Source organism: Dromiciops gliroides, chromosome 3 (assembly GCF_019393635.1).
Source record: "Dromiciops gliroides isolate mDroGli1 chromosome 3, mDroGli1.pri, whole genome shotgun sequence".
Classification (NCBI taxonomy): domain Eukaryota; kingdom Metazoa; phylum Chordata; class Mammalia; order Microbiotheria; family Microbiotheriidae; genus Dromiciops; species Dromiciops gliroides.
The window spans coordinates 225,838,388-225,862,676 of record NC_057863.1 but is presented as its reverse complement, the minus strand read 5'-3'; the positions used below and the strand labels follow the sequence as shown (position 1 = coordinate 225,862,676).

General features: G+C 37.8%; 1 protein-coding gene across 3 annotated transcripts in view; it reads right to left on the bottom strand.

Annotated features, from left to right (window-relative positions):
- MID1 (midline 1) overlaps positions 1 to 24,289 on the bottom strand; it is a 440,931-nt gene that overhangs the window by 140,098 nt on the left and 276,544 nt on the right. For 2 of the 3 annotated variants that reach the window (XM_043998250.1, XM_043998249.1), the window contains exon 2: positions 1,318 to 2,033. In XM_043998250.1, coding sequence (XP_043854185.1) covers positions 1,318 to 1,977 — 660 coding nt within the window. In that variant the 5' untranslated portion in view covers positions 1,978 to 2,033. Of the gene's footprint in view, positions 1 to 1,317; positions 2,034 to 13,175; positions 13,305 to 24,289 lie in introns of those variants that run through there. The other variant, XM_043998248.1, reaches the window with a different exon arrangement.

The window sequence follows — 24,289 nt, the reverse complement described above, 5'->3', positions numbered from 1 at the left end:
TTGCAGTTGTATGACCTGTTATTAAGACCAAAATATCTCCTAAGTTCCACCTCCATTCACTACTCTAAATAACAGTTACTCTCTATTTTCCTATACCTATTAGTAAAGTCCTTAATATTTATTTTCCACCAAGTAGTCAGAATTCACTGATGATTTTCCGTCTTTAGATTCTTCAGGTGTAGCACTTTACACAGGTGAAGCTCTTGATCTTTGTGGCATCTTGGATGAAGGGATTGACTCCATCATACATAAAGTTCCCTTCAGTTAAGTCAAGAATTAAAGAGTTTGGTGTGTTTCATTTAATCCTATTATCAAGAAATAAATTACTTAGGACCCATAAACATAACTACCCTTTACTGCCAAAGAAAAGCTTTGTAGCAGCCAAGTTAGAAGGGAAGATTTTTCTCAGAGTCATAATATATAATACAATCAGGTGATTTATCTTGTTTGATCAACACCACAGTATGTGTTTTTCCTGAGAGGAAGAGCTTCAATGTATATTTACTTAAAGCTTTTAATATGTGGTTCCTTTTCTTTTAATTGATGCTTTCCTATCTAAAATTAGCCAGTGAAGATCGAGGGTTTTTTTAATCTTCATAAAATATCTCGGTTGTAATAGTACTTTAAAATAATCATACCCACATTCCCTTGGAAGACAAACAGACCTCAGGGATCCTTGTTTGGTCTTTCTACTCAAATGTACTCTATTCCAATTTGAGGACTTACAGTCTAGGTATGGAGTTAGAGTTTTAGGTAAAGTCAACCAATGATGAACCTAGAGCTCAAATATTTTCTGACTTATTACATGATCAAACTAAGATCTAACCTCAAGCTACCTGGGCAAAGAAACTCAAGAAACCTAGTTTTAAGGAATATAACCAACTGAACATAGGAGATGTTCCATAATCTTTAAAATGCTGCGGTTTTTTTTTTCTCCTGAAATGACATGACTTTTCACTCCTAGGTGTGCAGTAAGGATAGAAAGATTTTTCCCTGAATGAAGTAAATGTCCCAAGGCTAGATTTCTATCTCTTTATCTATATCTACATTAAAAAACAACAAAAAAAAACAAAAATGATTGATACTTATCCAAATTTCAAGAGATCACATACACATTCATGAACATGGAAAATAACAAGCAATAGTCTACTTCCTACAAGATCTATTCTTGTGTAACATTTAGAAAGTGCCAAAAACATGCTAATCCCAATCAGATAACACAGGTGGGGACAAAACCTTCACCTGCCTGCCAACGAAATAAGGAGTAAAGGGTTTTGTTCCCATGACATTTTCTGGCTTACAACGGATGGCACTAACCTTCAACTTGTCATAGCGCTCACTCAAAGCAGCCACCTGATGATCTCGATGTCGCCCAACCAGCTTACATAAGGCACAGATTAGCTGGTCATCTGTCACACAGTACATATTCACCTTCTCATCCTCATGTTCCAAGCACATCAGTCCTCTAATGTGAGAGTCTGGAATTGGCTCAATGAGACGGTGGCCTGTGAAGGGCTTCTTATTCGGGTGAGTGGCTTTCAGGCACTCCTCACAGTAGGACACTTCACAAGTGACACAGGTTTTCACAGCATCCTGGGCAGGGTCCTGGTCACAGAATTGACAGAGAACTTTCTCGCTGGAGGTCATGGTGTTGCTATCAAAGGCCCGCTCTCGGCGGGTCTCGCTGGGAGAATTGGGCCCACTCACAGAAGCCTTCTGAAACCTGTCGATAATGTTTTGCAGGGTGACGTTCCGCTTGAGTCCCTCTAGACCTCTCTGGCTGAGGGTGATGACATAACGGCAAGTAGGGCACTGGAAAGCGGTGATGGATTCCACAGATTCGTTGGTGGCGCAGTGGGAGACGAGGATGCGATGTGCACAGTTGAAACAGAGGCTATGGGCGCAGGGCAGCAGTAGAGGGTCTTCAAACAGCTCCAGACAGATAGGGCAGGTCAGTTCCGACTCCAATGTTTCCATCTTCAAGCAAAGCTTTCCTGTGTCGTCAGCGAAATCCAGGGAAGCTGATCAGCTATCTGGAAAACACGATGTAAATTTCGATTAGGCAAGAGAAAGCACGAGGGGTCAGTCACGAGGGTTGGGGGTTGTCAACTTTTGCTGCCTCTCACAATACTTCCAAATCACCCTGTTATAGAACCGCCTGAAGTTCTGATTTAGCAGACACAGTCTCCGACTGATTTTGCTTCTCTTCCTGTTTGGTGAAAGGAAAATTAAAAACACCTAACTTAATGATGGTATCTCTCTATGACACTCCCCCTCCTCATAAGCCAATGATTTCTTAATAATTTGCATTTTTAAATGGTAAAGCCCATTTAGATGAGCAATTAAAGCTCATAAAAGGGTTGTAAGAGGATATCTTAACCTGGGGTCCATGAACTTTTCTAGAAAAAAGACATTATTAACTGTAGTTCAATATAATTGGTTTCCTTTGTAATCCTACATATTTTATTTTATGCACTTTAAAACATTCCTCTGGGGGGCAGCTAGGTGGCTCAGTGGATAGAGCACCGGCCCTGGATTCAGGAGTACCTGAGTTCAAATCCAGCCTCAGACACTTGACACTTACTAGCTGTGTGACCCTGGGCAAGTCACTTAACCCCAATTGCCTCACTAAAAACAAAACAAAACAAAACAAAACCCAAAAACATTCCTCTGAAGAAGGGGTCCACAGGTTTTACCAGACTGCCTCAAGAATCTATTCATGACACAAACTAGGTTAAGAACCCTTTGAGTACCTTAAGAGTACCACCTTTATGTGGATAAAGCACTGGCCCTGGATTCAGGAGGACTCAAGTTCAAAATCTGGACTCATTCACTTGACACTAGTTGTGTGACCCTGGCCAAGTCACTTAACCCTCATTGCCCCCCTCCCAAAAAAAAAGAGTACAACCTTTTAATACTTTGGTTCAAATTCAGAAGAATTGGAGAAATGAACCAATCTACTTACTACTGATAGTTTCAGAACTCTTTATGTTTATGGTATATCATCCATGAATATTCATGTTAGCACATATATGTTTTGTGGGTTTTTCCACATATATGTTTTAATGATATTTTATTCAACAGTGCAGCACAGGTGCTGAATTAAATGGAAAGGTAGATATTTTCCTTAATGTACACAGACGTAAAAATCAGTACATACACACATACATCAGACAGTGATTGAAGCTATAGCTGGCAAGGCCAACTTTGGAAATATTTGACCTAAATAAACTACATCAAGTTTCAGAATGATCATTGGGAAAGCAGACATATTTTTCATGGTTTGTTCCTCCTGTCCCCCAACCCTCACAGGTAGAAGTTGAAAAGGTGATCAGTCAAAACCTTGTTGTTTTTTGTTGTTATTGTTGTTGGTTTTTTTTTTAAACTGGCCTTAGCTGGCCAGGAAACTTGGCATTCAAAGGCTCTGTGATTTGAAGATAGGAGGCAAGCCGCTGTGCATATGTGAAAGTACCCACCTTCCCCCATAACCAAAACGACACTTGATTCCTTCCTGTCTGTGCGAATTACAAGAAGTAATTGCTGAGGGCAAGTTGCCCTGCCTAAAGCTCTCCTTTCCTAAAGCTCTCCCATCAAGAACTCGTCATTGTCATGAGCCGACAGGCCAGTGGAGCAGAAGCAAAGGACTCAGCCTCACACTCACAGGGCTGTACTTCTTCCACACTACAATCATCTCCAGCTCAAGACAGCTTCAGATGCCACAGCTGCACAGTCCATTCACTGTAAAGTCGTTGTTAGGTTGTGTGAACCCTTGCTGCCACCCCCACCCCCCCTTTTCCCCACCACTCACCCCCGTGTAAAAAAAAAAAAAAAAGGAGGGGGGAAAAATCCACACACCAATCTTGGTTCATTAAGGGTGAAGAGAGCCTTATGCTCATTAGCAAGCTTGGGAACCAGATCTCTTTAAACCTCTCTGTTGCACTACAATTAACGGGGGCTGCAGTAACAGTGACAGGAATGTTATGTACAGCCCACTGCAGTCTGTAAGAGAATAGTACAGTTCACCAAATGGACACCAGGTTCAAATCACCCGCTATGGTTTATTCAGGCTGGCTTTGTGGGAAGGCCAGCAAAACTTCTGATCCAAAGCTATGTTTAGCAATTTGGACAATATGCCTTTTTGTATTCCCCCCATCCATTTATTTGCAAAATTAGCAATTTCTCCAAGGCAGTGACCCATTCTCAAATAGCAACACATGGAATTAGCCATATGGTGCTCGTGTTTAAAAAAATTAGGGCTCATCCTGCCATGTACTAAAAACTATACCTGGTCACCAAATATGTCAACCATGTGCTGTGATTGTTAAAAATGAAAAGCAACTGGTGGCATATAAACCCAATCTTTTATTTTATATCAATTATAATATTACAATGAAAAAAATGACGGGAGCAGAACTGCTGAAAGATGAAAAGAGTAGAAACTCTTTTTCTACTCTGTTCTATTAGAAACATTTTTCAGTCAAATCTCTTGTTAAAAACTATAACATCTCGGGTCCCACCCCCACCACTTAGGATACAAAAGTAAAGACTTTAAAACAGGGGAAGAAGATGAAGTTTTAAATTAAGTATGGGAAGAGAATGCCAGTCAGAAGGGATCGCAGAGAGCATCTTTTCCAATCCATTTGGAAGAGGGTTATGTTGACAACATTCCTGAGAAGTGGACATCCAGACTTTGCTTGGAGACCTGCTGAAAGGCACCCAATTATGGAAAGCTTTTGAGATTAGGTAGTTTTAATCAGGGGGGTCTTTAATCTGTGTATGAGAGGGGGGGGGGAATGGAGGGAGGGAGGGAGGGAGAGGGAAGGAGGAGAAAAGGGGGGAGAAAAGGAGGGAGAGTGGGGAAGAAAAAAGGGGGGAGTGGGGGAGAAAAAAGGGGGGAGTGGGGGAGAAATAAGGGGGGGAGTGGGGGAGAAAAAAAGGGGGGGAGTGGGGGAGAAAAGGGGGGGAAGAGTGGGGGAGAACAGGGGAAAGAGGGTATAGAGGGTGTTTATTCTACTTTAGAGATATTTGTGGGACAGCTAAGTGGTATAGTTGATAGAGTGTTGGACCTGAAGTCAGGAAGTCTCATTTTACTGAGTTTAAATCTGGCCTCAGACACTTTCTAACTGTATGACCCTGGGCAAGTCACATAATCATGTTTGATTCCATTTCCTTATCTGTCAAATGAGTTGGAGAAGGAAATGGCAAACCACTCCAGTATTTTTGCCAAGAAAACCCCAAATGGAGTCACAGAAAGTTGGACATGACTGAAAAATGAATAAAGAGATATTTGTACGTTCATAAACAATAACCTACATTTATATACTACTCTAACATTTTCAAGTCACTGTGCTAAGTAGATAGAGATAATTCCTCCCATTTTACCCATAAAGCAACAGAGGCTCAAAGAGGTTATTTTTTCCCCTCAGGATCAGACAGAATTCTGCTAGATTACAATGCCTTTCTCCCCTGTATTTCCAGTAGAAACAAATGGAAAACACTTGTTTTCAAAAAGTCTAATCCAAGTTAAAAGTATTAATATCTGGTATGAGATATAATTTCTAATTAGAAAGGAGTAGGTAGTAGAGATGCTTTCATTGTCAACTTTGTAAGTGCAAGTCAAGGAAAAATGACAGGAATATCGCTTTATGATGTCAAGATGTCTGAAAAGTGAAAAAATCAGCCAACTACCCAAATGTTTGAATTGTACCCTGCACATAGTAGGTGTTCCTTGAATTTTAAAAATCTGCATGTTGCCAAACCCTTAAATATTTGGAACTAATGTTGGTTGATTTTTTAAAATACATCATCTACATTTTCTCACTGAATTCTAACATCAGGAAGAATTTTGCTGATTGCTCACTAATACAACCCTGGCTGGCCTCTGTGGAAGCACAGAAAATATTACAAATTATCACTATTTGTATTCAGTATATTTTAGCTACTTGAATTTTCTAACTATTAATTTTAAAATAATTTTAAAATTCAGGGATCTACAAAACACAATTTTATGGTTTTCTCTGCTTATGAAACTATTAGGCAGCAAAACTTTAAGAAGCCAATCCCTAAACATTTCCATATACAAAAATGTTTTTCCTTAAGAAACAAAACTCATGTAATAGGGTAGTTTTTTCCTCTTTTTATTTTAAACTCTGGGAAGTTATTTTCTATGCTTCCAAGAGGAAAATAGGATTCTCAGTCCTCACTACAATGGGAGGAAATTACACCTGCATCTCATTGTCAGGAAGTTTTCTACTTCACATTTTTATGAATGGGCGCAAAGCTCTTAAGGTTAATTTATGTGCCCTGTTCTTCATTTTTAACGAGGTTTCAAGAAATCATAACACTACACACCAAATCAGTAATATGGAAGAGCTCACAGATTTTTCTGCTTTAGCACACTTAGTCATGTTTCTGTACACTTGATAAATACACAGGGATGTCTAGGGGTGTTAAAAAGAATGAAGGTCTGGGAAGTCAGAGAAGTCTGTCTTCTTTAATTTTTTTTCTACCCCAGCACTTAACATGGTGCTTGGTAGTTACATGGTAAGTGCTTAAGAAATGCTTAATTCATTCACCCATAAACTGTGTGCCCCTGGGCAAGTGATTTTACTTCTCTGGGCTTCAGTTCCTTCATCTATAAAAGGGGTGGGGGAGTGAACAAAGTGTTCACTAAAGCTGTTAGCAGCAATAACATTCTATGATTTTATAAAAAGAGATGCATCCATGGGCATAAGCTAAGGGGACAATACCTGTCTGAGATTTCCTCTTGTTTCTTAAGTATAGGGTTCATTCGTTTATTCATGAATTTACTAAAAAACTTAGTATCAAGGATTATGATCAGACCCTTTATCAGAGAATAGAAAGTGGAGAATAGTTTCTGACCACAGGAAAACAGGAATTACAATATAATTGGTTACAAATAATATCATTATATGAAATAACATATAGACAAATGTATTTTAGTAATATACAGACTGAAAAGAAGAAACAAACATCACTCAAAGATCATATTTCAGTACCTAGCAAAATGTCTTAAATATATCAGGTACTCAATAAATCTTATAATGGAAAGCTTAAGCTAGGCAATGGTATGAGGAAAAGTTGGATATATTGGTGAAGGGCTTTAAATTGCAACCTGGAGAGTTTGGGTTTGATGTGATTAAGAAATAAGGAGACATTGTAGGTCCTTGTGCAGAGTGACATGGTGAAGCCATGTGTTAGAAAGATTATTTTCATATTGGTAGGCCAGTTTACTTCCACTATCATTCCAGATTCCCTTAGACAACCACTCTCTCTCTAGCTTAGCTCCAAGACAGGTGATGAGAGTAATTCACTTTCTATAGAAACAGTTTTATGAGTTAATACAATTACATTGGTAATTATAATGATAGAAGTTAATGCTCTTATGTAATGATTGTATTGAGTTTGAGTTTTGATAAGAGGAAATTAGTTAATACTAATGGTTCTTTCCAATTTTATTATATTCGGTAATCCCACAGGTTATGCAAATTTCATTAACTTCATTTTAATGAGACTTCTTAAGAGATACTGTTTATATACAATGCTACACTGCACTATATTGTGTTGTGTTATGCTATAAGATATCCTATATTTTTAACATAGGGACCACAGATCCCCAAGGGGTCCATAGATATACTTCAGTCAGGTCTTTAAATTTGATGAGAAAAAATAACATCTTCCTTTTCACTAAACTTTGTAGTCCTTTGTATTTTACTTTATTCACTTAAAAACATTATTCTTGAGGAATATTATTCACTGGACTGCCAAAGTGGTCCTTGACATCAAAAAGGTGAAGAACCTCTGCTTTAAGTAGAGGGGTTTTTTCTTTTTTTCTTTTGGTGGTGGTGGTTGTTGTTTTATACAGAGAGGAGACACAAAGACCACAAAGTGATTTTAAATGCAATTTTCCCAAAGAATTAAACACAAACTTTTGGTTGAGGTCTGTATTCTCTTGGCCATCCAGACCTTCCACCCCATTTTTTCCATGCTCCCACTTAAACATCCTCATGAGGCAGAAGTGATTTGTTTCATAGATAAATAAATTTTGTCAAAATAAACCAGCAGGGGCAGCTAGGTGGCGCAGTGGATAGAGCACCGGCCCTGGAGTCAGGAGGACCTGAGTTCAAATCCATCCTCAGACACTTAACACTTACTAGCTGTGTGACCCTGGGCAAGTCACTTAATCCCAAATGCCTCACTAAAAAATAAAAAATAAAAATAAAAAAAATAAACCAGCAAAAAAAAAATACTGAGTGATGCTGCTGACAGGAGATCTTGGCAAACTGAGATTCTGTTGCTTTGACTAAGAGAATAGGAGCAAAGACTTAAGAGTCTATCTAGTCCAACAACCCCATTGTACAAATGAAGAAACTGAGGCCCAGAGAATTTAAATGATTTATCCAAGGTCAAACAGGTGACAGGATTAGGATGAGATCCCAAATCCCCCGACTTCAGAACCAGAACTCTTTACCTTGTCCTCAAACAAAGGCAAAACAGCTACTCATTTCTAAGGGGAAAAAATGGATATGAAGGGACTTTCAATACCATATATTGAGTATCTGCTGGATACAGAGCACTATATATTGAACTACTTACTCTCCTAAGTTAAATTGCTTGGAAAGGGAACATAACCAACCTCTTGACATATAAAGTATGATACATTTTTTAAAAATCCTCCTGACAGAACATTTGAAAAATGGCTTGAAACGCTGACAAACTGAGACACAACTCTTCTATAACACATCTAACTTTCATCCCAAGATAGTTCTATTCATAAGGAGGTGAAAAGTGCTAAAGAGACATGAAAATGAAAAGGAGCATGCTGTAAGATTATTTGTAATTGGTACTGTCAACTAGGATCCAACATGAGGTAATGTTTGGCCTAATATTGAATTTTTTAAAAGTAGAACAATAGCATTCAAAGAATCTCTGGCCCCACCCCCAAGCATCATTTAATCCACTTGTTTGCCTCCAGGGAAAAGTGTGCCTAAACTGTTCCAGATAAATGGTATCCATCTTCTTCATAGGACAAGTCTACCTGACTGAAATAGGGTTAGGGTCTCTGCCAATGGTTTCCATTAGTGGAGGGAAATATCAGGTGAGGAAACCCTCTTGATCAAACTAGGTCAGCACCTTGGGGGGGGGGGGAGACAGAGACAGAGACAGAGACAGAGACCTAGATTACCAAGACATTTTAACTTGTCCAGACTCCCACAAACAGAAGGTGTGAAGAGTTGAGACTTGCATCAAAATCATCATGAGCGCATCTGGCTCTTTAGCCACTATGCAGCGATTCCTCTTACTCTGTGTTGCCAATACAAGCTGGAATTCAAATATTTCAGTAAAAACAAGAATTTAGGAAGACAGTTTGCTTCAACCACTCAGTTTATTTAAGACAGCTAAACTGGCAGCCTTGGGTGGGCTCTGTTCTCAGTTCTACTTACAACCTCGGGGAAGTCACCCCACTTCTCTATGCTTCAGTTTCCTCAAATGGAAAACGGGAGGGTTGCACTAGATCTTTCAGATTTACCCTTCCATAGACAGTCTGATCTCCTTGGAAGGAAGTCTGCCTCAGCAGTTCATTCTAAAATTTTTGCAGTTACTTTTATTCCTCCCCTCACATCTATGCTGGGTACATGTCTTTATGGCCCTTTATGGCCCTGGAAAGAGATAAGCCAGAAGAATTAATTAGAAAGGCCTTCATAGTGTAGTTGAAAGCAGCTCTAGCTTCAGCCATAAACTAGCTGTGCTCAGTACCCAACACATAGCAGACATTGAAATATTTATAGAATAGTGACCTTAAGTCAAGTTGTTTCACCTAAGTCACTTTCCTCACCTGTAAAATGAGTAGGTTGAATCAGATAGTCTTTTTAGGGGTTGTGTCTTGCTCTAAAAAGCTAGGATTAGAGGGATTGATCCCAATAATTCATCAGGCCCAGTGCAGAGGTCCATGAAACATTTTACTGCTAATAATTTCAGTTAATTAGCTGAAATAGTGGCTGAGCTTTGACTTCCTGGGATCAAATGTAACCTATCAATACAGTCATCCAAGTTACAGAACTATTGCCTTCCCCTATCTCCCAGTTATGTGCTCTGTCATTTTTACCCATCCACAATTTTATTTTTCTTAATGGCTACTAATAACTCACATTGACATACTGACATCTAACAACATGTTTTCCTCATAACCACCTTAGAAGGCAGATAATGCAGGAATTATTTTACAGTTGGGCAAACTGAGGGTCAGAAGTTAATTGACTCGTCTACGGTCATACAAGCCATGTTAGAACTGGTCTTCTAACTCTAGTGTCCTTTCAACTATACTACCATTAGTTATTTTGCCCTGGCCCAAACTTTAGATATCATAGTGAAATTGATCTATATAGCAGGTGTTGTAGAAAAGGCATTGGATTTGCTCAGAAGACCTGAGCAAATCATATAACTTCTCAGGGCCTTACTTTCCTTTCTATAAAATGGGAATTAAAAACACTTATGTAGTATTAATGAGAAGCTCAAAATGAGATAATGCCTGAATTGTGTTTTGTTACTGTAAAATGCTAAGTAAATATAAGTGATTATCATTAGTAAGGATAATTATCAGCTGTATTAAAAATGTCTATGGCTAATCCTGGGAAGACTTCCCCCCAACTATCCAGATTACACCTAAGCATCCTGCTTCTACTTTTTAGCCACCATATGCTTCAAAAAAATGGGGAAAAGGAGTATTAATTAGCTCCAGCAAAATATAACTAAAGACACAAAAAGACATCCCAAACAAGTAAGTTATCAAGTCAAATATTAAGAGTTTTTTTTCTTTAAAGGAAAATACTTTAAAAACTTTCATAAATTTTATCAGAAATATTATTCTTTTGGTACCTCCTCTATCTCTACCAATGTAAATGAGAAACTGTTTATGATCAAAAATCCCTTAATAGAAGGATCATATTTGCTACCAGGGGAATGATACATTTTAAAGTTAATCCAAATGTTATGCAATTAGATTGGATTTGCTAGATTAGCTACTAGTTTGTACTATTCATGCTACTGTACTCTTTGTTGGGATGGATAACAGTGTTAATTTACTAATAAAATAAGTATTGCTGTTTCAATTTCCTGTGGTGTGACTGTGCATATTAGAGAAATTGTGGTTGAAGTATTCTCCACCCTCTTACCATTCCTTAATCCATAATCTTTGGAACTCCCCTCCCATCCTGGTTTAACAAAAACTCATCTTTCAGGAACTAGAAAAAGCTCTTGACCTCCTTCTCTCTCTCTCTCTCTCTCTCTCTCTCTCTCTCTCTCTCTCTGGCTGGCTGGCAGGGAAGGGGCTTAGAAAGCTGTGAGCTAGCTATTTACAGTCAAGGTCTAAGACACGAGATGGCATGCACTTATTATGTCTCACCTCAAAAAGGCATATGTGACTCTCCCTTGCATTCAAGGTGGGAAAAAAGTGTAACAGACAGAAATTCAATTACACACACACACACACACACACACACACACACCAAAACTTGAAGTTGCCTCTATTATGAAATTTCTACAGACTTATTTTTTTTTTGAAAATATAAACCATAACACAAACATTGAGCATCTGCATAGTCTACTGTGGTACAGTGTTTAGCCTTGGGTTAAACCACAGACTGAACAATACCTAAAACACCCCTTTAAAGGGTATTCTGATGAATAAGGGGACAGATAAGTCAGTAAATGTTGAACAGAAGAGGAAAGTGGAAAGGAAGATCAATTTGCTTGAGTTTAATGAAACTAATTTAGGCAGAGACTGATGCCACAGGCAAGTTTATTTTCCAGTTTAAATCAGACAATAATCAAAAAAGTAAATAACATGTTTCTTAAAAAAAAATAGAAGAAATAATTTACTCTAGAAATTAAGAAAGGGATTAAAAAAACATGAAATAAGTAGGCCATTCTATCTATGGCTCAACTTCAATATTTAATAACTCATTACAATATAAACTATGAAATCATTATCAACTCAATTTAAGTTTTGGCAGATGGCTGAGAAGTATTTTTCAGAAAATTTCAACAATGCATCTAAAGTTTAGGGATTCATTTTCATAGGTGGTAATTCAAACTAACAAATAGAATGATCAGAAGCTAAAGAGTGCTAATGTCCCAAGATTCAAAGAATGCATTAGAGAAGAAGCACTGGGGGTGGTGGTGGTGGTGGTGGCCAGACTTGGAGTCAGGAGAACATTGGTTCAAGCCCCAGTTGAACACATAATGATTGTGTGACTCCAGCCAAGCCAAGGAACCTTTTAGCCCTTCAGGCAATAAGGAGGGTAAATCTATAGCCAACATTAAGGGAAGATGCAACCAGTATTGGTAGATGGGATTTTGCTCAACAAGCTTTTCCTACACTAATAAAAGCACAGTCCAGGGACGTACATAAGATAATTAGGTAATAATTATCTTGTATGACCTGTCACTTAATTTGCAGTCTGAGTACTGCTTAGGTTGAAATTTTAGACTGCACAATTCAAAATGTAAGTTAATAAATTTAAAGACACGCAGACATCTAATTTCATAGAATTCACATTTGGCGAAGATGTGCAAATTGAAAGTAACAGATTGTACGATTCTTTTTTTTTTACCACCTCAAACACATTGTGCATAAAATATTTGCCCTTTAATAATGACTTCAGCATGCCATTATAAAGCATCACATACCTGCTAACTATGTAATTTGAATTATCAACAAATACAGATTTAATATAAAAACATTTTGAAAGTAAAGATGATGTATTGGGAGGTCACAAGCACAATTTTATCATTTAAGAAAAAACAAGTAAGGTCACATATTGTAGGGTTGGGGGTTTTTTGTACTGAAGCATAAGGTTCTAAAATGATTAAAAAGAATCTAACCCTTTTGGGTTCATTTTACTGACTTTTAGGACAGGTAAAAATTATACATCTGAAAATGTAAAAAAAAATGCAACATAATTTCCTTGAGAAACAACTCCATTGTACTAGATCTGCCAAATAATGAAGGAAACTTGTTATAATAGCCTTCAGAAAGACAATCTGTTGCATTACAAGACTGAGCAAAACAACAGAACATTTTAAAATGCTGTCTTCTTTAGGTATTTTACTTTCAACATTTAAAGACTTACAGAAATACCAACTCAAATACGCACCGATGGATTTCGACCTGGTTCTTTTTGATGAAACATTGCTGTAGAGAGACCACGGAGACCCACTCAAAAGATACTGACAGGCCAAAGGCACCAGATGGTAGTAGCGCCTGTGATCCCAGTAATCCCGGGGCAGCCCTGTGTCTGTAACTGTGAGACAGTCAACACTGAAACACAACAGGAAAATCTGCCCTACAATTCCAGGAAAGCCAGCTCCACCTAATCACCTCCGCCAGAGTTTAAGAATTAAAAATCCCTCAGCATTCCCATTGCCTTTTCCACTGACCCCTGCTGTGGATTATCTCCTTTCTCTCTCAACCTTCAACCAAAACTTGAGTAGGGGAAAGAAAAGGCATGGGTCAGGAACTTTGGCAGAGCATCCCTATGACTTATCTGGCAATGATGACTGGTAAGGGGGACTTTGAACTCTGCTACCGGGTGCTTGAAGGAACAGGAGCTCAGCCTGCTGTGTAATTAAGCTGGAGCTGAGTAATGAACAAGAGAGTCCCTATGCCTGTAACAGGAGACTGACCTGAGCTGACAAAACCTGCTCCCTAAGGTGAACAAGGGAACACTTTCCCTGCTTGCTGATTAGGGGTCATTCCGGGCAAATGAAAGTGAATGCTACTTGAGATATGCTATGCTTTGCTTTGGTTGCTGCTTTGGGGATATTCTCATATTCTCTCATATTCTCTCATATTCTCTCTCTCTCTCTCTCTCTCTCTCACACACACACACACACACACACACACACACACACTTTCTCTAAAGTTCATCTCTGAATCAAACACTGCCTTAGATTCATTTAAAGACCTCAACAGCTGGACTGTCAGCTTTATAGGAGAGAACTGTTTACCTAATAAAGATAATAAAACAGTGAGTTGACCCCTTCCCCTCCCACCCCCAGCAACTCCCTTTCCAAAATTCAGGGTCAAATTCTGAATCACCTTCTGGACCATATTTTTAAAATACATAAATACCAAATATCAAATAGGGAGAAAAGTGCTGGTAAACCCAAAATTGAAATTTAAGAGTGAGAAGAAAGAGAAAAGAAATAACCTTTAAGAAAAAAATTTCCAAGAGGAAATGAATGCTGAAGCAAATTTATGAAATATAGAGATCTGGTGCAAACTACAGTGTTGTTTTTTTTTTTTTAAAGGATGTGGGTTATCTCTATGCAAGACAAGAAATTGCAACCAATCTAATCATCAGGAAAGTGTTTTAAAAGAAAGCTTAGCATAAACCTGAGTGATTCAGTGTAGGCACCAGACATTTGGACTCCAACAAAGGTGTTAAAAAAAAATTCTTGTTAAAGTGGAAACAGCAGGAAAGAATTGCTTCCTTGTGTTCTCCGGATTTCGTGTTGCAATGCCTTCTTTCATGCCATTGCAACACTGCCCAGTGAAACACACTTCAGATGTTTGGACATCAAGATGAAAACATACATTTCCTTGGCTCGATGGCCTACAAGTGAGTTTGTATTTCATCCTTTTAGCAACAAACAAACGGAGTGATTAATTTCCCATATGTAAAACTTATTTGAAAAAAAAAAAGTGGGACTCAAAAGAGGTATACATCAACATGTAGTAATTATGAAGTACCTTTCATCAAGGGATCTCAAAGCATTATTTTTGTTATGAACCATTTAAATTGCCAATGTGTCTACTGGGAATTCCAGACTAAGTGGATCTGCATTTTGGCATTGCAACAGGAAAACTAGACTGGAAACATGCCACCATGAAATAAAAACATTACCCCATCACCAATTTGAATGTATAGTTGTTGTTCAGCTGTTTCAGTCATGTCCAACTCTGTGACCCCATTTAGGGTTTTCTTGATACAGATACTGGAATGGTTTGCCATTTCTTTTTCCGGCTCATTTTACAGATGAGTAAACCGAGATAAGCAAGGGTAAGTGACTTGCCCAGGGTCATACAGCTAAGTGTCTGAGGCCAGATGTGAACTCAAAGATAAATATTCCTGACTCCAGGCCCAGTACTCTATCCTGACTGCCCATATGAGTGTGTAAACATTTTATCAAACACATTTCAGGCTATCATAATCTGGTAGCTCATATATACTAATTAATAATTTTGGGAGAACCACAAATACTCCTCACCCCAATACTTATATAACTTATTTGAGGAATAAAGCTTCAGTCCAGTCTTAACAAAGGCTACAATGATATAGACATGGATATATTTACCATCAAAAATATTGCCATTAATTGAAACTCCAGTAATTGAGATTGGCAACATTCCTCCATTTCTTCAAATGAGGATAACAATAGCATCTACCTCACAGAACTATTGTGAGGATTAAATGAGATAATATTTGTAGAACACTTAACACACTTGCTGGTACATAGTAGGTTCTTAATAAATGTTTGTTCCCATTCCTTCCCTTTCCTTCCTCCATTGCCATCAACATTAGCAGACAATGACAATCACACCTGATTTGGCTGACAAGAGAACTGTAAAATGGGAGTGGAATAGATTGTATTAGATGATCTGTTCCAGTTATAAACCTATGGGTCTATACAGATTCCTGCAAAGTCATTCATGGGCTTGAAAGTGTTAGTTAGCACTGTATTCTCCCGAGCTTCCCAAACCATTTCCATCACTGAATAAGTTTTCCTCCAAGAGACAGAGTCTCATGACTGAAACATGACTTTTCTTTATCAATATCAAGATATCCTGATGTTATGTGATACTATTCATTCTCATCTTACATTGCTGTTCTGACAAAACAGAAATTCTTCTATTTCCACTTCCTTTTTAATAGCATGAAAAGGAAGAGTCCTTGTGAAAGTAGCATTCTTTAAATACTTGATAAATTTTATCTGGAAATTAGCAACATATAAGAGATTCATACCCACTGACCTAAAAACATATAGCCATGCCTTTGGTGAGCTAGAATCTCAACATCCCAGAAGACGACTTAGTGTACCTAGAATTTCTTCCTGGTATAGGTTACTAAATAAGACTCTAGAAGCCAGATAAAGTACACAGGTGGCTTCCAAAACTGTTGGGCTCTTTTCTCTTTCTATTCCCTCCATTGTACACTGGGAGACTTTGGCTCAATAAAAGCCAATGATGATAAAAGTGGTATATTTTGCTGATGTATTAGGGAGTCTAACAAGACCTCAACTCAGCACCAAAATGCATAGGATTCTTTTGACTCGCCACAGTAACAATTTCACTCCATGGTGCATGACTCCATAACACAAATAGATTGTGAAACACACCATCCAATATTATATTTCTCTCAAAGGAAAACAGTTTCATTCTTAACTTCAAAGCCAGCCACCAACTCCCCTAACTTACAATACACACAGACTACTTCTGATCATGAAAAAATGGAAAAAAAAAAAGTAACCCCTTCCCCCAACTCTTGGTTAACTATTATAAAGGGCATGCTTTTAAAATTCCTCTGTGATCATTGGAGCTGTGCACTCAGTGACTGAAGTTTTCCTTTTTTTTTTTTTTTTTTTTTAGTCCCCAGAAAGAGGAGTCATTCTTTTGTTCTAAATTGTTATTGTAAAGCATCAAATTCTGGTTTGGCCACATGAAAGAAAAGAATGATGGGAACATTGGTAGCAGAAAGGATGCCAGAACTTACATAGGAAAACAGGATATGGAGAATAGCATTGTAAATGTGCATCTGCACAGAAAAAAAAAAGGGTCATGGTGCTTCTCTGGAGATATTCAGGAAGAAGTATTTGTATCTAAGTAAGTCATGATAGTCTAATATAGCCCACAGTTTTCTAGCCAGTAACAAATATATAAGTTGGGGGTAGTAATATTATTACATTATGCTTATCTGAAAAAAACAGCAATTTATGTAAAAATAATTATACAAATTAAATCAAGATTATACTAAATTACTCTAATTTCAGTCTGAGATACTAAGAAACTCCCTTACTTCCTTTGTTTTCATTACTAGACAAAATAGGATTTTGTATATAATTAAACATTTAGCAAACCTAGAACAATTTAATTCTTGAATTATTTGGGGTTTTTTAAAATTTTTATTTTTGTGAGGCAACTGGGGTTAAGTGACTTGCCTAGGGTCACACAGCTAGTAAGTATTAAGTGTCTGAGGCCAGATTTGAACTCAGGTCCTCCTGACTCCAGGGCTGATGCTCTATCCACTGTGCCACCTAGCTGCCCCTGAATTATTTGTTTTTAATGAGAACTGCCTTTCCATTTATAGTTGCTCACTTCAACTTGCTTTTTAAAAAATATAGAAATACCAAGAACTGTCAAATGAATAATGTGATCGATTTGTAATCTACTTTGCACAACCAATGGGATCCAACTAATGCTAATAGAGACTGGCTTTATCAAGCGCTATCCAGTTATCAGTATACACACACACATATGGGGTGTATATAAATATTTGTGTATATATGTAGATGTATATTTATGAATATACAGATGCTTATCATACAATTAGTATGATGTTTTATATGGCATTATTTGAAATGCCTAGTTCTGCTTATAGCAAATATAGCACCCACTTAAGTTGAAAAAAATTGAAATTCTGAGTTTTCTGTTCTAATATTATATTGTTTCTTTCAACTTACTCATTCACTCAAATACCACATCTTTGTCACATCTCTCCTTAGACATACTTCATCTCTCTTCTCCCTTGATGATTTGTCATCTCAATTTCAGTTTTCTACTTAGCATAGATCTCCACACTTTTCCAGTGTTTCATTATGGGAGACATAACCCTGAATTCTCAAAGTATATTCTAACAGAATACAATTTCCAGCAGGTCTGGTCCTACCACGATACAAATGTTATGAATGTGTTCTCGGCGATGGACTCTACACATGTTATTGGAGGATTGGTCTATTTAAGGTTGGAAAAGTTTATAACAGGAGTTTCCCATAAGGTGTTTAATTGTTTTCATCCCCAATAACTCATGAAAACCATCCACTGATGTGTAGAAAGATTATCATCTGCTTTACAAGTAGCTGGGTAGCAGAGTTGAATAGAGAGTTGTGCCTGGAGTCAGGAAGACTTAAGTTTAAATTTGGCCTCAAACACTTACCTAAGCAAGTCACTTCACCCTTGCCTCAGTTTCCTCAACTGTAAAGTGGGAATAATAATAGCATCTACTTCCCAGGACTGTTGTGAGGATGAAATGAGATATTTGGGAAGTACTTAGCGCAGTTCCTTTTAAACACAGTGCTTTTAAAAAGCCTTTCTTCTTTTTCCCACGTGGAGGCAATCACAAACCCTTGAAGCATTAAAATACAGATTCTCTACTTCCTCCTTTTCTCAACTCATCATGATTATTTTTATTGTCTACCTCTCTTCAGAAGACCCCTGTTAATTCAACATTACTTCCATCTTCTCACATGTGATCCTATTCTATAGAATTCTGAGGCCCTGAATGCCTGTATGAAAAAGACTTCTGCTGGCTGCTTTTCCAAAAGAGGTAATAAAACGAGCGTAACATGTTATTTCCTTCATCATTACCACAGATACATAATTTATTAAAATGGTAGACTGGTGGGAATAACCACTCAAGTTTCTGAAGCTTCCTTCAAGCTAAAATTGCACTCCATATAGGAAGGTTTCCCCCCACTCTTCCTTGATCCTAGTGTCTTCCCTTTGTTGAAAAACTCTAATCTATCCTGTTATGCTTATGCATAACTGTTTTCATGTCGTCTCCCCCATCAGACTGTGAGCTCTTTGAGAGCAAGGACTGTCCTTTGCTTTTTTTTTTTTTGTATCCTCAGCACTTAGCACAATGCCTAGTACATAGTAGGTGCTTAATAAATCCTGATGGGGGAGACAACATGAAAATAGTATCCTCTCTCTACAACCAACCAAATAAACAGCATCTCCTTGGAGCTACTTCACTGGTGTCAACAATTTAAGTATTCCCACATCCAGTCTAAATATGGAATATAGATTCAACTGAGTGATCATCTTACCATTTATTGCTTTTAAGGACTAACCTCCATTAGAAGTTCTCTACATACTCCCATTCTACTTTCCTTAATGGACTGTTTTATTCTACAATAGTGTTTTTGGAATTCAACTTGGTAAAACTGAAAGCCTTCATCTTTGGCTTCATTAAAAAAAAAAAAAACAAGCAGAAGCTTGGAATGCATTTTTATAGTTCAGCCTAAGACTTTGTTACAAGTTTAATGCTTAAACAAGGAAAGTACCTTCTGTAAAATGGCAAGACAACATTTTAAATAGCATTAAAATACAACTTATTATGTCCACTGTCAAGAAAAAATATGATAGATTATTGGAGAACAGTGTGTTCTTTACTTAGATTGGGATTATTTTAGCTATGAAAATTGAGAGAGGGACAGTAAATACACTTAGAGAGAAGGAAGAGAGGAGGAAAGGGGGAGAAGGGGAGGAGGAGGGAGAGGGGGAGAAAGAGGGAAAAGGGGAAGGAAAAGGAGAGAGGGGAAAAGGGGGAGAGAGAGAGGTAGGGGGAGAGAGATGGGGAGGAGGAGGGAGAAGGGGAGAGGGGGAGAGAGAGGGAGAATACTTAAAGTTTCCTGACTTACTATTTGATCCTAAGATGTTAACCAAGAATTTAAAATAATCACTTTTACATGTTAGGGTTAAAGGGAGAAGCATGAAGGAAATTAATATAGACATTAGAACAGTCACAGAACTAGTTTAGAAAATCAGACCCACCTGGCTTCCATCCACCTGGCTCTCCCTCCACTGGAAGTAGAAATCTCAGGAAGGAAATTAGAGGAAGTGGAGCTACAGAGTATAGAGGGGATTTGGGGAGGGGAAGGCTGGGGTTCAAGTTACAATAAAGTGAATCCACTTCTCAGGGTTTGGGGAGAAGGAAGACCTATTAAAAACTGAAGTCTCCAGTGCCTCCCAAATCTTGCCACTGATGTTTGGAAACCTTATTTGCAAAAGAATGAAAACACAAAATGTTGAATATAGCTGGTTGGAGTCAAGTATAGTAGAAAGATCATTGGATTTGGAATATATAATGTTTGTATGCACACATATGAGTCTAATGAATATTCATATATGTAAATGAATACTTGTTAGAATTTCTACATCAAAGATACAGTTTCTTGCCAATTGTCATATTTGTTTATGAGCCAAAATTTCACCAAAGTAAAGCAGTGCAAATCTTATTCTTTTGTAGTTGATAAACATACAAGTCTGTTTCAAAGAACTGTGTACATATGTGTGTTTGGACCCAGTACATCACAACCTCCAGTATCATGCAGTCTGCTTCCATCCCAAGGTCAAAATCTTCCAGGCTTACAAGACTGTCTTTTTCTTCCAGAGAATTCAGAGAAGCAGATTCAGAATGTCTGGTTGTTGATGTTCATAGCTTAAAGGAACTGATGACTTTCCGTGATCAAAATCCTGATTACTATCATGACAACGAAAAGATAAAATGTCTGTATGAAGTGCCCCAGAAAAAGTAGATTTTAGAACTGAAAGTTCTGATGGAGAGAGGGAAGCAGAATATATTTAGTTCTAATATTTAAATGTTTAATGCTGGAAATGGTTGAATGCTGGGGCCAGCAAGTTCATCTTTTATCCAAGATGATTTAAAATGGGGTTATATTTACTTTGCTAATGAATAGTAAAAAACTCTCAGGATATCTGAAAGTAAGCAAACTGGAAGGCACAAACAACATACATCTAAACTAACCAATAGTTTTTGTTGTTACTTGGTTTTTTTTTCTTTTTAGTTTGTCTAGATTACTGGTACCCTATCAAAGAATGGTTTTATCAGCACATAAACTGGTTTGGAATAAATTGAGAGTATTTTAGGCTTTGGATACTGAGGGTAAGAGTTAATAAAAAAGGCTCAAACCAGATTTTGTGGAATGCCTGCCTAAAATGTCCACTTCAGTTAAAAAATTCTTTGAAAGCATTCCTTGTTACAACAACAAAAAACCTCCCATGAACTAGTCCTAATATTTAGTTTCACAAACTTGGTCTTTCCTTAGAACGTGGCTAGTGGTACAGCACACTCCAGAGGAATGAGGAGATGGATGTGGAATTAGGGCCGGGATAGTGGGGCATTTACAGAGACAAGCTTTGTTCTTTGACACAGCCTGCTAAAGTCCCCCCCCCTCTTTGAAAATCAAGTGCTAAAACATCACCCATCCAAATACAAACCCTCCCTTTTTCTCTGTCCCCCACCCTGGCATATCAACATCCAGAAGTAATTCTCTGGTTGGGTGATTTTTAATCATTATCCTGACTGGCAGCCCCAAGGATTAAACTATGGTCCTTTTGAGCAGTAGCTTTATACACATTAGCCCCCTGGGGTGCTGAACTCTAAAACCTCTTTCTTTCTCTAGTTCTAGCCCATATCTTGCAAAGCCCTAGCTAGTCACTGTAGTATAGGGCTTTTCTTCCATGCTTGGTTACCAGAAGAAAAAAAAAAGATCCTAAACCTCCAAACCCTACAACAATGGAATTAAGTATTGCAATGCATTTCAGACAGTATTCAGACAAATGGCCAGGCTCGAAGCTTTTTTCTTGTATTTGAGATTTCCCTATCATGAAAGCTTCACATTCTCATCCTATGAGCTTGGCAATGGCATGAGTGATAATTTGGCTGAATGAAAACAGAATGAGTTTTCTGTAACTCACTTCAAAACTGCTGAATGGAAATCAAGGGCAGCATCTTCTTAATCAAGCACAATTTCCTGCCTAGGGATTGCATAAATATAATATGCCATCTGGCCCCATTCTGCTGCTTTGGGATTTTCTTGCTTTGCTGGTATCTTGAGTAAAAACACTATAATTTCACTAGCAAATTATTTTTATCACACTGCTTATTTCCTTCCCTGTGATTCTCTGACAAACTGCATAGAAAGCTTTGTTCAATGTTTAAAGATGAAAACACTCCCCCTACCTTTTCTTTTAAACATCATCATGGAAAGCCAAAACATTTAACATATGTTTTCCTCCCCTGCGTAATACTGAGTGACTCTCGGTTTTGTTGAAAGGGACTGATGGCATTGGACAGAACTAAGCTTATTGTAAGGGGACAACTGGGCTTCTTCATGCATCTCTGCCAAAGCACTCTCTCCAATAAGACTAAAAACAGTGCTTATTTAGGTCTGTGGTATTGTCATCATAGGCCGATAGACAGTGTAGTATGGTGTGTTGTTTTTTTTAAAGTACTAGCAAAGAAGTAAAGTCAATATTGAAATCCATTTCTCTTTTAACCAGTGAAGGTACAATGGTAGAGCTTCAACAAACTAGAATGCCCAGAGAATAAAGAGTGTTGGTTAATTTAATTTTCTGGTTAATGGAGCATTCCAAGAAACCCTTTGTGAATCACCCTTTGTCAACACCATTTCCAAAATGTTCAAGTCTATTTTCCTGCATTAAGTAACATATACTCTCTATTATCTAAGAGTTCAGGAACTGGTAGTTTCTCAGAGTTAATATATATGAAGATTAATTTTTGCTTTTAGGGAAATCATGAAATATCCTGAAATGTTTTGAATTTAATTACAAAAATAGGGTGTGCAAATTTCCGATTAAGGGTTATGTTTAGTAGAAGACAAAAAACGACCCAAAGATTGTCTTACTCGATACCCACTTCCTCTATGGTAATATCTAATCACTTCAAAAGGCTCCGAATTCAAATTTTACTTTAAAAAGTGTTTACTCCAATACTCCATTGGAGTGGTGATCTCATCAGTGTGGGCACTGCTTCCAACAATGTAGATCATAATCCATTTATGCCTTCCCCTCCTCTGTGATGCTTGTCCATATGTTCCTATAAATTGGGTAATAGGGCTGCCATCCAGTATAATGAGGACCTTCCTCCAGTTCTTCTGACATTGCATAGAGCAAATGGGAATTTTGTTGATCATCCTTTGCTTTTGCCCAATTCCCCCCTTGTTATGCTTTTCTGGGGTGACATCATTTATACTATTTTCTTGAGTGGTTCCATATTTGTAATATGCTAGAAACCTGTTCATATCCACCACTGGCCTTTCCATTTCCTTTCGAATGATCCTTGACTTCAATCCTTTGAAGACTGTGGTATTTCATGATTCATAACTAAACAATATCAACAGAAGAATATAGGTGTAAAAACACAGCCTTTTGTTTTGTTTTGTTTTTGGAAAAGTCTGTGGCCATTAAAAGTAGAGCACAATTTCACAAAGGCAGTGTTGACTTCTCATCTTATTAAGTTGTGGGTCTAGCTTAATTACTATTTGCAAAATGTGTCGAATTTTTCAAGATATCTTTATAGTTTATCAATAAGCTATAATAAGATGAATTTGATACATGGAAATGTCACCAAGAAAGACTTCACATTACTACAATGTTTTTTGAAGAATATTAGAAGTTCAAGGCCCACCTACATTCTCACTTTTTCCATAATGCTTTTTTGACAACTTTTGCACATGGTGATAGCTTCTTAATTTCCAAGAGTATTTTTTTTTTTTTGCGGGGCAATGGGGATTAAGCGACTTGCCCAGGGTCACACAGCTAGTAAGTGTCAAGTGGCTGAGGCTGGATTTGAACTCAGATCCTCCTGAATCCAAGGCCAGTGCTTTATCCACTGTGCCACCTAGCTGTCCCTGTCTTCCCAATTATGTTGTAATTTATTTAGAATCTTAGAATGAGAAGGGAAATTAGATGCATTTGTCTCCTACCCAATGCAAGAATCCCTGCTAGAATTTCCTTGATTTGGAGGATAGAGATCCATTATGTATTCTTTTTGTATTCACTAAAGCAAAGCTTCTTAAACTGTGGGTCATGACCCCATATGGGGTCCTGTAACTGAATGTGTGAAAAATTTAACAACAGTAAAAGGCTATGTATACCTGTTTTGTTTTTGTTTTTGTTTTTGTTTTGTTTTGTGAGGCAATTGGGGTTAAATGACTTGCCCAGGGTCACACAGCCAGTAAGTGTTAAGTGTCTGAGGCCGGATTTGAACTCAGGTACTCCTGACTCCAGGGCCAGTGCTCTATCCACTGTGCCATCTAGCTGTCCCTATATGTACCTGTTTTATATACATACGTACCCAGGGCTGTGCAAAATTTCTCAGGTGGAAAAAGTTTAAGAAGCCCTGTTCTAACGTGTCTAACAGTGCTGGACACATATTAAACATCA